Source organism: Polyodon spathula, chromosome 14, assembly GCF_017654505.1.
Source record: "Polyodon spathula isolate WHYD16114869_AA chromosome 14, ASM1765450v1, whole genome shotgun sequence".
Lineage (NCBI taxonomy): Eukaryota > Metazoa > Chordata > Actinopteri > Acipenseriformes > Polyodontidae > Polyodon > Polyodon spathula.
In genome coordinates, this window is record NC_054547.1 from 33,139,975 (window position 1) to 33,152,885 (window position 12,911).

Here is a 12,911-nt window from a genome sequence, read left to right on the forward strand (position 1 = left end):
ACAAAAAGTATTTATCCTAGTTTTTTTTGGGTCAATTTTTGTTTAAGGAAATCTGTATAGTACAAAAAAATAAATAGTACAAACGGTAAAAATAACTGTTTTTTTCACAAATACTTAATTGGGTATGGGGAAACTGCTGCCCAAATAAATTGCGTTCTATCCTAAAAATGAATGTTTTTAAAATGGTGTATTGTGTAAAACTTACCAACATATTTATTTATTTTTCAGCTTCAAGAAAATCAGGATGAGATTGAAAATATGATGAACTCTATTTTCAAGGGTATTTTCGTTCACCGATATAGGTAAGCATTTGTTTGTGAAGACAAATTTCAGACTTTTTTTTTTAAAGCTGAAACCCATATTTTTATAAATTGTACTTGCAGGGATGCAATTGCTGAAATCAGAGCTATTTGTATAGAGGAAATTGGTGTTTGGATGAAGATGTACAGTGATGCCTTCCTTAATGACAGTTATCTTAAATATGTTGGTTGGACTCTGCATGACCGGGTAAGTTAAGATTCTGTTTTAGAAAAATAGTTTCCAGGCCTTTTTATAGAGTTGTATTTCTGATATGTAACTGTGCTTGATATACTAGCAGATTGTTAGGGGCAAGATCTATAAAGCAAAAGCACAACTTAGTACAGATTAGGGAACTATCCTCTGTCTTTTTCTCATCTGGAGAAATGCATATAAAGAATGATTTATTTTAGTTTCTCAGTGTTGTCAGTCAGTTGGCTGTCTTGCTTGTGAACCTTTCTAATTTTATATCACATTCTCTCATTAGCAAGGTGAAGTCAGGTTGAAGTGTTTGAAAGCTCTGCAAAATCTCTACACCAACAGGGAACTCTTTCCAAAATTGGAACTTTTCACAAACAGGTTTAAGGTAAGAGAACTGGATTGTTTCATGACTTCAACAGTATTTATTTTATGAAAATATATACATTATTACAATGTGTATTTTGCACCATTAAGTGTTTATCTAATTTTGTAACAAAGTGCTGTGCTGTAATAAGTCAATATGATGTTTTAATCCTCGTTCTAATCTTCAATGGTGTATCTTTTTCAGGATCGAATTGTGTCCATGACCCTTGATAAAGAGTATGATGTAGCTGTAGAAGCCATTCGATTGGTGACTTTAGTATTACAGTGAGTACAGTTCTGTGCAGTTATACATGTCTGCTATAATGTGTTTTTGTTCCTGGGTAGTAAGTGTTATTTCCTAATTGCTTATGCCTCAAAAGTATAGAAAATGGCTATTATTCCCCACAAACTTTGCTTTTCTGACCAGGACAGTGATATTTCAAAATATCACTATTTCCAATGGGAAAACGGGCAAATGTGTGTGTCTTGGTTCATAGTCAGAAAAAAACAACATATGAATCCAAATGAACATGTATTTATACTAAAGTAATGCAAAAATGGCTACAAAAGATTTAGAAGTGAGTAGTTTTTCGAGATTTACGATTATACTGTATTTACAGTAGAATCGTAAATCTCGAAAAACTACTCCCATGTTCATTTGGATTCATATGTTGTCTTTTTCTGACTTTATGTGAACGAAAAGACACACATTTGCCCGTTTTCCCATTAGAAATAGTGATATTTTGAAATATCACTGTCCTGGTCACAAAAGCAAAGTTTGTGGGGAATAATAGCCATTTTCTATACTTTTGAGGCATAAGCAATTAGGAAATAACACTTACTACCCAGGAACAAAAAAAAAAAAAAAGTTAGTTTTCATTCATTCATTCTGTAGAGCCCCAGAAATGTTAACTTCAGGTGACAGTGTTGTAATATTGGCTGTATTGCTTTGCGTTTGGTGAATGTTTCAGAGGGAGTGAGGATGCCCTGTCCAATGAAGACTGCGAGAATGTGTACCATCTGGTGTACTCGGCCCATCGCCCTGTGGCAGTAGCAGCGGGAGAGTTCCTGCATAGGAAGTAAGCCTGGAATAAACGTCTTCGTTTTTTCCATTAATGATTTCAGTAGGCTGTAACTTTCCATTTTAAATTATTTTTATTGCCAGTTATTTGTCAATGATTACTTTTTATTGGTAGACCTAGCATTTATTTTACAGCCCCAGCGCTATAAAACCATGACATTTCTATTAATAGTGTTGGGGAAATATTTAAGGACTTTGTTATTTCTTAGTTGTCATTGCTTATAAAAATCTTGTTTGAAAGAACTGTTTATTTGAGGTTGTAAAGATCTAATGCTACTGTTAACATTTTTGTGGGCTAGTAATATTTTACTTTGTTTAGGTTCATTTAATTACATGAATTCTGATATTCGTACTTATCACGTGAAAGACGAAACCTGAACAGAGCTTAAGAACTTATACATCTAATTTAACAGATGTCATGTGTTAGTCTACCACCAAATTTATTTATTTATTTACCAGTATTTATTTTATGACAAAGTTTTGTAAGCTGGCCTGCAACAACATTTAATGTGTTGTTCAAAAAGCGTAGGTGATGGCAGCACTATATCCCACATTTTTTCCCTATTACCAAGGGCTGTTATTGTTATTATCATTATTGCTGAATTCTATGAAGGAAATGGCATCTACACTACTATTTTTTGTGCACATAACAGCAGTATTCTGGTTACATTCCTTTTTTTTTTTTTTGCTTTTCCATAATAGGTTGTTCAGCCGACATGACCCCCAAGCAGAGGAGGCCTTGGCCAAGAGAAGAGGGAGAAATAGCCCTAATGGAAATCTCATTAGAATGCTTGTACTGTTCTTCTTAGAAAGTGAGGTAAGTGTGTTGTGTATATAATCGGGAATACTGATAACTGTGCATTTAATATTTTTTCAGGTTTGAAGGGTGTATTTTCTTTCATTTTATTTATGAAACACTGATTGGACTACAGCTGTTTTACGTTACTGTAATTTTTTTTTTCCTTTGACAGCTACATGAGCATGCAGCCTATTTGGTGGATAGTTTATGGGAAAGCTCACAGGAACTGCTAAAGGACTGGGAGTGCATGACTGAATTACTGGTGGAGGAGGCTGTTCAAGGAGAGGAAGGTAGATTTTTATATATGTATGCACTAAATAAATCCAAGCTTTAAATGTTACAGCTGTTGCACAATTTACACCCTGACTATTTTGCAAGCCAGGTTATTGTTGCTTTGTGTGCGTTCATTGGAAGTTGGTATTTTGCAAAATTTGTTTTGTTTTTTTTTCTTTTCTATTTGTAGTATTGTCAGACAGACAGGAAACTGCACTGATAGAGCTAATGATGTGCACCATTCGACAGGCAGCAGAGGCTCACCCTCCAGTTGGCAGAGGAACTGGAAAGAGAGTAAGATTTTTAATTGGTTTTAAAATGCCAGTTGTTGCCAAACTGCAGTCTGGAAGTACATGCCCTGCAGACATTCTAAACAGCAACTGTTAGCTTAGCATGCTACCTGAAGTGTAGTTGATGATATCGGAACAGGTAGTCTCTTCTGACCTGTTTTAAACTGACAGGGTGTCATGTATTGTTCAGCTTATTATTATTATTATTATTATTATTATTATTATTATTGATAATGGTAAGTATAAGAATTATTATTTAGCAGATGCCTCTTATCCAAGGCGACTTAGACTAGGGTGTGTGAACTTATGCATCAGCTGCAGTCTCATTTACAACAACGTCTCACCCGAAAGATGGAGCACAAGAGATTAAGTGACTTGCTCAGGGTCACACAGATTTGAACTGGGGACCTCCCTGGTTACAAGCCCTTTTCCTTAACCACTGGACCCCACAGCCTCCTGTATTGTGATATTCATGATAAATATGCCCAGGAGCAATGATGACAGAATGTGATAATCTACTTTTTTCAAAGGTACTGACTGCCAAAGAAAGGAAAACACAGATTGATGACAAAAATAAGCTAACTGAGCACTTCATTATGGCACTTCCAATGTTGCTTTCCAAGGTAAGAAGATGAACTTATTTTTAAATGAGATGGAATTATTTGTCCACTTGATAATCCTGCTAAGAAAGCACTGACTTTTTTTTAAAATTTGTATAGATTTGTGACAGTTACCCCTTTTTGTTTTTTTAAATGTATTAATTGGATGATTTAACATTTGTTTTTCTTTACAGTATCAAGCTGATTCTGAGAAGGTGGCAAATCTATTACAAATCCCTCAATATTTTGACCTAGACATCTATAGTGCAGGGAGGATGGAGAAGGTAGGATTTAACATTGTTTACATATCTTTGCTGGTTTATATATCTCATCTCCCAAAAAGAGGGATTAGTGTGTAAAGGGTCTGATTTCTTTCTTTTTTTTTTTTTTTCTTCTTTCACTTAGCACCTAGATGCCCTGTTAAAACAAATCAAGTTTGTGGTGGAAAAGCAAACAGAGACAGATGTGTTGGAAGCCTGCAGTAAAACGTATAGCATTCTGTGCAGTGAGGAATACACCATCATGAACAGAGTGGACATTGCCCGCAGTCAGCTCATAGACGAGCTGGTGGACAGGTTCAATCATTCAGTGGAGGAACTGCTGCAAGAGGTATGGTGTAAGAACTGGACTACCTTACTCAGTTATATAGTATGTTCCTGACTACACATCCCATTGATTCTGTAATTTTTGTAAAGCAAATTTTAAAATCCAGAATTAGGAAAAACAATACACTAATCCTACATTAACTAGAGGACATGTTGAGTGTACTGAGACGAACATTTCCCTTACGAGTATAAAAAAAGTAACGTTCCTGATAAGGGATTTCATAAACCTGTCTTTTGTTACTCCTCATTTTAGCCAAGTTTTTCTTCTCTATACTGTCTGAATTTGAATTTGTTTGTGTTCTCAGGGTGAAGAAGCAGATGATGATGATATTTATAATGTACTTTCAACTTTGAAGCGACTAACGGCATTCCATAAGTATGTGCACATTTCATATCTGATGTTAGCCTTTGCTACCTCAATAGATTTTTTTTTTTTTTTTTTTTTGTAATGTGTATGTGTGCTTTTTCTTTTTTTTTTGTTTTACCATTTTCCAGTTTCATTTAATGACATTATAACCCCTGATGTGTACGTTTTTATAATATTGGTCATTATTCTTTCTGTTTGTTTTAGTGCACACGATCTTACCAAGTGGGATATGTTTGGAAATTGCTACAGGTTGCTGAAGGCAGGTGTTGAGCAGGGATCAATGCCAGAGCAAGTAAGTATCTTCAACTAGAACCTTTGATTTATACACACAGTATTTTCTAATACAAAATCCCCGATTTTCATTTTCAATGTGTGTTTTTATTAATTTTGGTTATTTTGACCTTCTGTTCACTATTTTATAAACCATGTTGCATTTACTGTCATCTCAAAGTGTTCTTGTATGGCTGTGCTAAAGATTTTTTTTTTTCCTGTTGCAGATTGCAGTACAGGCCCTGCAGTGTTCTCACTACTCTATTCTCTGGCAGCTTGTCACGATTACAGAAGGATCCCCATCCAAGGTAAACTTTTATTGTTAGAATAACAGCCACTGCATAGGTCTTGAGGGCCCTCTGCCCCTAGGGCACACCAGAGTTCTCATATTTCTAAAAGTGCAGACTGGTCCTTGTGGTTATCAAGGAAACCTATATTCACAGTGTATGTAAGTAATTTTTGGCTGCAGATAATGCATTGAAATGAAGAACAGTGCAAGCTTAAGGGACTTTTTACAGGAAGGGTCAATATGATATTCAGGTAAAGGTGTTCTCTGAAGTGGTGGGCAGTGGAATTAGCAGTCTCTCAGTTGATAAAGAGATCGTGTGGTTGCAAACACATGGATGTTTTGCATAATATTTCCTGTTCAGTACAGATTCCGTGTAAAAGCCATAAGTGAGTTCAGCCATGCAAACTTAATAGCAAGTACATTTTAGAGACTTTGAGAAATACAATTAAAATATACAAAGAATGTTCCCTTGAAATTTAAATATGGAATTCCTTTACTTGTAGGAGCATTGATTTAAATTGACTTGCATTAACTGATTTGGTTCACAGGATGATCTAATTGCACTAAGAAAAGTTGTCAAGTCTTTCCTTGCTGTTTGCCAGCAATGCTTATCGAATGTCAACACTCCAGTTAAAGAACAGGTATGTTGGGAATTCACTGTTAAACAAGTAACACTTACTGTATCCCTTTAACTACTGCCTTATGTCGTACTACTGCAGAATACTACACTACATGTGCTCTTTTATACTAAATGAAGTTGCTGCTGCCAAAATACTGTAGCAACACTTTGTGTCTTTGTAAAGGAAATGTTTTTTACAGGTTTGCAAATGAAGTGCAGTTTTCAATTTTGATTTAAGCAGGTGGACTATGATAAATATGTAGGTGTATTATTGCTAATATTTATATTTGCTCAGCTCCTTTTTGCAGTACATGCTACAGGGTTACGTATAGCCTTACATGCAGCAAAGCTTTGTTTTAAGACCAATTTGAAGCCAATTCAAATGAAATTTGCTCTTTCAGGCCTTTATGCTCCTCTGTGATCTTCTAATGATCTTCAGCCACCAGTTGACGTCGGGAAGCAGGGAGGGACTGCAGCCTCTAGTGTTCAATCCAGACAATCCGCTGCAGAATGAACTCTTGAACTTTGTGATGGATCACGTCTTCATAGATCAAGATGACGAGAACCAAAGCATGGGTAAGAAAAACCATTTGCAGGACCCCAACATCAGAATTCTTACAACGTCATTAATTTCTTTTTCTAGAAATAATTGCAGTTTTTTTTACTTAACTGAGTCACAATGCTGATGGAGATCTAATTATCCCTTAAACCTTTTATACAGGCCTGTGAGTTTGTGGGCACATGGCCAGTGGTGTCCAAGCTTGCCAAAATGTGTGTTTTGTGTTTTTGTTTTTTTCAATGTATTTTTAAATTTATATTAATTTAAAGGGTCTGGTTTTAACACATTTCATATTTACCAAAGGTAATGTAATATTGGTTTGTGTCATCCACAGAGGGGGATGAAGAAGATGAAGCTAATAAGATAGAAGCCCTACACAAGAGGAGAAACCTCCTGGCAGCGTTCAGCAAACTCATTATCTATGATATTGTTGACATGCATGCTGCTGCTGACATCTTCAAGCACTATATGAAGGTAAGCTGCTGCATTTCTGTTTTTCATGGCATATAACATTTAAAATCTATTGGCCTAAACACTCATGCTGTATGTTTGAGACAATGTATGCTGTGTATACCTGTAATATATATTTACTTTGACAGAAATTACAGAAAAGCACAGATACTTGAAAATATACACAAATTTGGGCTATATTGTGTGTATTAGTCACAGTACAAAGGGGAAATAACTTCAGTTGAAGTACTTTAACTGGAACGTTTGAGAACTGTATCATTTTTTTTTTTTTTTTTTTTTTTTTTTTTTTTAGTATTACAACGATTATGGAGATATAATCAAGGAAACACTAAGTAAAACAAGGCAAACTGACAAGATCCAGTGTGCCAAAACTCTCATTCTTAGCTTGCAGCAGGTAAGGAGATGTGCGATTTTGTTTTGAAGTGAAATTAACTCTCAAGGTTAACTTTTCAGTGCTGTAAATTACCAAGTTGGTATCAGTTTACTTAAAATTATTTCATGAATAAGGTTTATGGGCAAAACATTCAAGATACATGTACAGTTTTTTTTTTTTAAATGTAATTGTTTTGATGCTTGTGTTCTTTCTATTTGTTTTAGCTCTTTAATGAGCTTATTCAGGAACAAGGACCTAATCTGGACAGAACCTCCTCTCATGTCAGTGGAATTAAGGAGCTGGCTCGCAGATTTGCACTTACTTTTGGTCTGGATCAGATCAAAACGAGAGAGGCTGTTGCAACCCTGCACAAGTGAGTTTCAGTAGACTAGCTGCTTCCAGAAGAGAGAAAGTATATTGTCTATATGCCGATAGACATGACTTGTCGCAGGTGGTCGTGGCTGTGTATGCTGCTGGACCCAAGGATTACTATGTTTTTGTTTTCATTTGGGTGTTAAGGTGAAGATTTAAATATTAAGACTTCAAGGTTTGAATTCCACCCCTGCTTCTATGTTAGGGGATTATCCTTTAACATTACTCCTAACTGTAAAAATGTTTCTTTAATTTAATTTTAGGGATGGTATAGAGTTTGCCTTCAAATATCAAAACCCGAAAGGACCAGAATTTCCTCCTCCGAATCTTGCTTTCCTTGAAGTTCTCAGTGAGTTCTCTTCCAAACTCCTTCGTCAAGACAAAAAAACAGTGTAAGTAAAACATCTACCCTCCCTGATACTGAGCTTGCTACAGAATATTGTGGTAGCCTTGCATAAAAACGTGCAAAACACAGATATTTCTATAAATGTTAATTTGTTTTAATGTACTTTGCTATTTAATCTCCTCAGAAAATAGAATTATTTAAGAAAAAGCAACAATGCATGTTCTAAATTTGTTGCAGCAGCATGCAAGTTGGCTTGCAGTTATTTCAGATTTACTGTAAGAACCTGCAGTCAAATGGACCTTTTAGTAGCACAAAGCTATTCATGGTAAATGGGGATAATTTTATATATATATATATAAAAATTATTTGTTTTCACTTTCTCTGTTGGATTGATTGCAGACACTCTTATCTGGAGAAGTTCATGTCAGAGCAGATGATGGAGCGGCGGGAGGACGTGTGGCTGCCCCTCATCTCATACAGGAACTCTCTTCTTACTGGTGGCGACGAGGACAGGTTATCTGTCACCAGCGGAAGCAGCAGCAAAGCCACGTCGGTACGGAGTAAAAAAGGGCGACCTCCTCTTCACAAGAAACGGATAGAGGGTAAGGAAAAAGCCATACAAAACTTGACCCAAGGAGATAAGAAAGAAGAGTACCTTCCTTGTATTACTTGGAGTCGGTGGTTTGCCATCATTACACATGGAACTATTGTAGACCAAGACCTTTAACAAATAAACTTATACAGAAATTGTCTAATTGTGGTGGTTTCTTTTTAAAACCCCCAGAAGTGGCAGCCCACTATGTGAATGTCTGATCAGCCATGCAAGCTAGGTGTATGGTTAAAGTAGTGAGAACAATTTTTAAACCATTATGTGGGTATAATACTATTTCATACTTTTATTTATTTACTTACTTCCAGTATTGCATGAAGTATATAGTATTTGGATCATGTTGTTCATTTTCTTTCTTGGTATCCTGAAACTGTAGAGGAAAGTGTGGAAAGCTCCTGGATCATGAGAGACACTCTCCAGACCCCTGGAGCCCTGCAGACACCACAGCTCACCTCCACAGTTCTCCGAGAAAATCCCCGGCAAGCAGCTGAACATATACCAGACCAAGACTCTGAGCCAGGCTCTGAAACAGACTATGTACACAAGTAAGAGCTTGCCTTTTATTGAGAATTATATTGTAATCTTACGTTTTTAAACCAGGGTTAGAATTTTGCACCCGACATGAGTTTCAGTAATACCCTCTAAATGTTCCTTCCCTGTAGCTGAAGTAAACTTAAACTTGGAGTGATACTCGGGGACCTGATTTTGCTCAGATCAGGGACATGATTTTACTCAAGTTCTGGTCCTTTGTTATATAACTAAAAAGTGGAGTTGGGGATCCCAGGATAAGTGTAAACCAGTCTAAACTGATGGAATTATGCTCGCTTGAGTTTTTTTAATGTTTTTAAGATTCCACATTTTAAAGAAAATGAATATTCAACTCATTATATTCTGTTTAGTCAACAAATGCAGATGTCCTGGTTAGGTCAACAGAAGTTGGAGGATGTAAACCGGAAAGACAGAACGGGCATGAATTACATGAAAGCAAGAAGTGGTGGTGTCCGGCAAACTGTGTAAGTGCTGAAGAACCATTCCAGCTTATATTTTGAATATATGCTGGACTCTTGCAGTAGTAGTTCCTTATGCACTACTTTACTAAGTGATATTTATATCAAACATATTAAGTAACAACGTCACCACAATCTAAAAAGTGATGCTCAACTGTTGCAGCTAGAAACCTTTTTAGTTAAATCCCATTTAAGCATAGGTTATGTGTGTGAGTGGGGCATGTAAATAAGATGCTAATTTTTTTATTTAACTTTTTTGTTTCACATTTGCTGTAGTCGAGGCCTCATGGAGGATGATGCAGAGCCGATCTTCGAAGACGTGATGATGTCATCACGTGGCCAGCTGGAGGACATGAATGAAGAGTTTGAAGACACCATGGTCATTGATCTAGTGAGTTGTGTGATCATTTGGGTTTTCTTTTTTTTTTTAATTCAGAAGTCTCACCAACAGGTGTTGAATTTTGTAAAGAGGATTAAGCTACAATTTATTGCTTTTCTTAAGCAAGTTAGGTTTGCATTTTTGCTATTTTTAAATACTATGTCTCCAACAATATTTTGTTATAAAATAGTGTAGTGTACTTGTATAGGTTAAAATGTACAAAAGATACTTGGCTTGAATAGTATATATGTTTGTACAGCACAGTGACATGTTTCTAAATAATTGAAAAATCACTTGCAGCTCTGAGTGAGAATTTTTCTGCTCACTCGGATCACCAATTTTTGAAATGTGCAATGCAGGACACTGAGCTGCTCAGGAGAAGCGGAACTGAGCGTGCCATTAAGTGGGTTATTTTACTGAGCGGCTCACTTACTGAACACACCCATTGTTTACTGTTGTTGTGATGTTATAATGACAATTCTACCTGCTAATGAAAGAGCACCTTTGCCTTTAGTCTCCTGTAGTCATTTTTATCTCTGGCATGTTGTGTATATGATGTATGTATTTGGTGGCTACTTTAAATCAGGTAGTGTGTTTGTCATGCACTCTTTACCGTGTCTCACATTCAACTTGATTGGAAGTATCCACTTAAAAAATGAAACGGCAAAAAAGCTGATTTATTAAAGTCTTTTGTCCTGCTTTCAAAAAACCTCTTGTGGTTTAAACACAATAAAATACTTTGTCATTGACATTCTGTGTGTGAGGTCTTCACTCTCAGTAACTCAGTGTGATTTGCTACTAATAGGTTCTATCTGAGGATGGCCTGACATAATCCCTGGCTGCTTCAGTTATGTGTCAGCTTCATATACTGATTTACTTGCCTTAATATTTTCACAGCCTCCTTCGAGGAACAGACGGGAGAGGGCTGAATTAAGACCAGATTTCTTTGACTCTGCAGCTATCATAGAAGATGATTCAGTATGTATAATTTCATCAGTTTTTAATCTCTGTTTGTAAGTGGTTTAATTATTCCTGCTGGGGGGGGGGGGGGGGGGGGGGGGGGGGGTATTGTGGGAATGCCATGTGTGTGTCACACTTTTGAGCTTTACATGCATCAAGAACCACTAATCGGCATGATAGGACATGCTTTTAAACATTAGTGAGAGTGTCAGTCTCCGCGTATATGCCAGTACATTCTTTACACTGTTTCATGTAATTCATTTTGTACATATTTAGAAGTTTAAGAGAAAACAAAAGAATGGGGGGGCAGGCAGGAATACTTCCAAAATAGCATTACGTTTAATCATCATTTCTTTATTTTTTTCTGTAGGGTTTCGGGATGCCCATGTTCTGAAAGGAAAGTTGCAAAACAGAGCTGAAATGTGTATGGAGCAAGGGGCCTTTATACTGTGATTGCTTGTTATATAACATTCTAAAATTGATCTACTTTTATTTTGACAAAAAAAATAAATAATTTAAAAAGTAAAACAAGTGTCAGACCAGAAGACCATGCAAGAACTATCAAAAGGTTTGTCACCCTTGTAGTGTACAGCAGCAGTACTTCTTCCTGAGGATGAATGGCTTTCTTAAAGTTGTTAAATGCAGGTGATACTGCTGCTGACCTCGGATTTTTTTTTTTATTTTTTTTTTTTTGGGGGGGGGGGGGGGGGGGGGGGGGGGATACACAAAACACATTGCTGAAGATATAGATAGATTATATATATATATATATATATATATAAGATATATAGTATAATATATATATATATATATATATATATATATATATATAATCTATCTTTTAAATACATACTGTACATTAAAAAACATACATTAATTTTGTTTGCTAATGTCAAGTTAGATAGCAATGCTGCAATACTAGACTAGAAACAAGACGTGTTTTTTAAAATCGCACTGGATTTGGTTAGCAATGTGGTACGCTTTATCCTGGAGTTAGAAACAATCTCCTTGTTTCGCCATGGTTTTTACAGATGTAAATGTTTGATAATTGTTACTGATCATTGGGTCACTGTCATTCTGTGGTCTTTCATTGTTCAGTCAGTTTTGTTTTCATGTTGCCTTATTTTTGTATGCATACACAGGTTTATAAATATATATTTTTAGGACTCTGTTATTTAGCCAAAAACACTGGGTTCAGTAAGTTTGTGGAGTAGAATGAAGGTTCATTCATGGGAAGACAAAGAAATGCAATTTGCTTCATAATTGCCACACTAATGTGTTGACTCTAATGTAATTTGGTCTGGCAAGTGATTGGTGTCCACAGGATTTTTTTTTTTTTTTAAGTAGTTTTCTTTAAGGGGAACACTGCAATCTATCTTCCACACACACATTCTCAATTTAGAAACTAACTTCTGGTAAAATGTTTTCAGATGCAATCTGGATAAACAGTCTCTTTATATCTTAGCTGCAACTTCTTATGATACACTTCTGAAGGCTCAAATTTTAAAATCTATCAGTTTTAAAACAAAGTAAAAAGGAAATATAACATTTTTAACATGTACAGATAATAAAACTGTAGCTCTTAAGTATTTTCCAGAAAATCGTACTAATCATTTACCCAGGGTTTTTAAACAAATAAATATTTTGAATTTCTAGTAGTTTTGAATCCAAGTGAGTGTCAAATGTTTGTACAGTTCTATTTGAACAGATCTGTTGCCAAATAGTGGATGGCATGGTAACTCAACCACCAGCGGGCAGAGTAACTCCCAACTGCAAGGCTG

General features: G+C 35.9%; 1 protein-coding gene across 1 annotated transcript in view; it reads left to right on the forward strand.

Annotated features, from left to right (window-relative positions):
• LOC121326736 (cohesin subunit SA-1-like) overlaps positions 1–11,807 on the forward strand; it is a 34,828-nt gene extending 23,021 nt beyond the window's left edge. Inside the window, exons 9-34 of the mRNA XM_041270169.1 lie at positions 229–302; positions 384–507; positions 785–883; positions 1,067–1,146; positions 1,833–1,940; positions 2,645–2,759; positions 2,914–3,031; positions 3,205–3,308; positions 3,835–3,927; positions 4,098–4,187; positions 4,309–4,512; positions 4,814–4,884; positions 5,080–5,167; positions 5,373–5,453; positions 5,983–6,075; positions 6,455–6,629; positions 6,947–7,086; positions 7,376–7,477; positions 7,681–7,829; positions 8,092–8,220; positions 8,574–8,776; positions 9,161–9,329; positions 9,684–9,797; positions 10,068–10,182; positions 11,068–11,148; positions 11,501–11,807. Coding sequence (XP_041126103.1) covers positions 229–302; positions 384–507; positions 785–883; positions 1,067–1,146; positions 1,833–1,940; positions 2,645–2,759; positions 2,914–3,031; positions 3,205–3,308; positions 3,835–3,927; positions 4,098–4,187; positions 4,309–4,512; positions 4,814–4,884; positions 5,080–5,167; positions 5,373–5,453; positions 5,983–6,075; positions 6,455–6,629; positions 6,947–7,086; positions 7,376–7,477; positions 7,681–7,829; positions 8,092–8,220; positions 8,574–8,776; positions 9,161–9,329; positions 9,684–9,797; positions 10,068–10,182; positions 11,068–11,148; positions 11,501–11,524 — 2,943 coding nt within the window. The 3' untranslated portion in view covers positions 11,525–11,807. The remainder of the gene's footprint in view (positions 1–228; positions 303–383; positions 508–784; positions 884–1,066; positions 1,147–1,832; positions 1,941–2,644; positions 2,760–2,913; positions 3,032–3,204; positions 3,309–3,834; positions 3,928–4,097; positions 4,188–4,308; positions 4,513–4,813; positions 4,885–5,079; positions 5,168–5,372; positions 5,454–5,982; positions 6,076–6,454; positions 6,630–6,946; positions 7,087–7,375; positions 7,478–7,680; positions 7,830–8,091; positions 8,221–8,573; positions 8,777–9,160; positions 9,330–9,683; positions 9,798–10,067; positions 10,183–11,067; positions 11,149–11,500) is intronic.
• Positions 11,808–12,911: the final 1,104 nt, after the last annotated feature.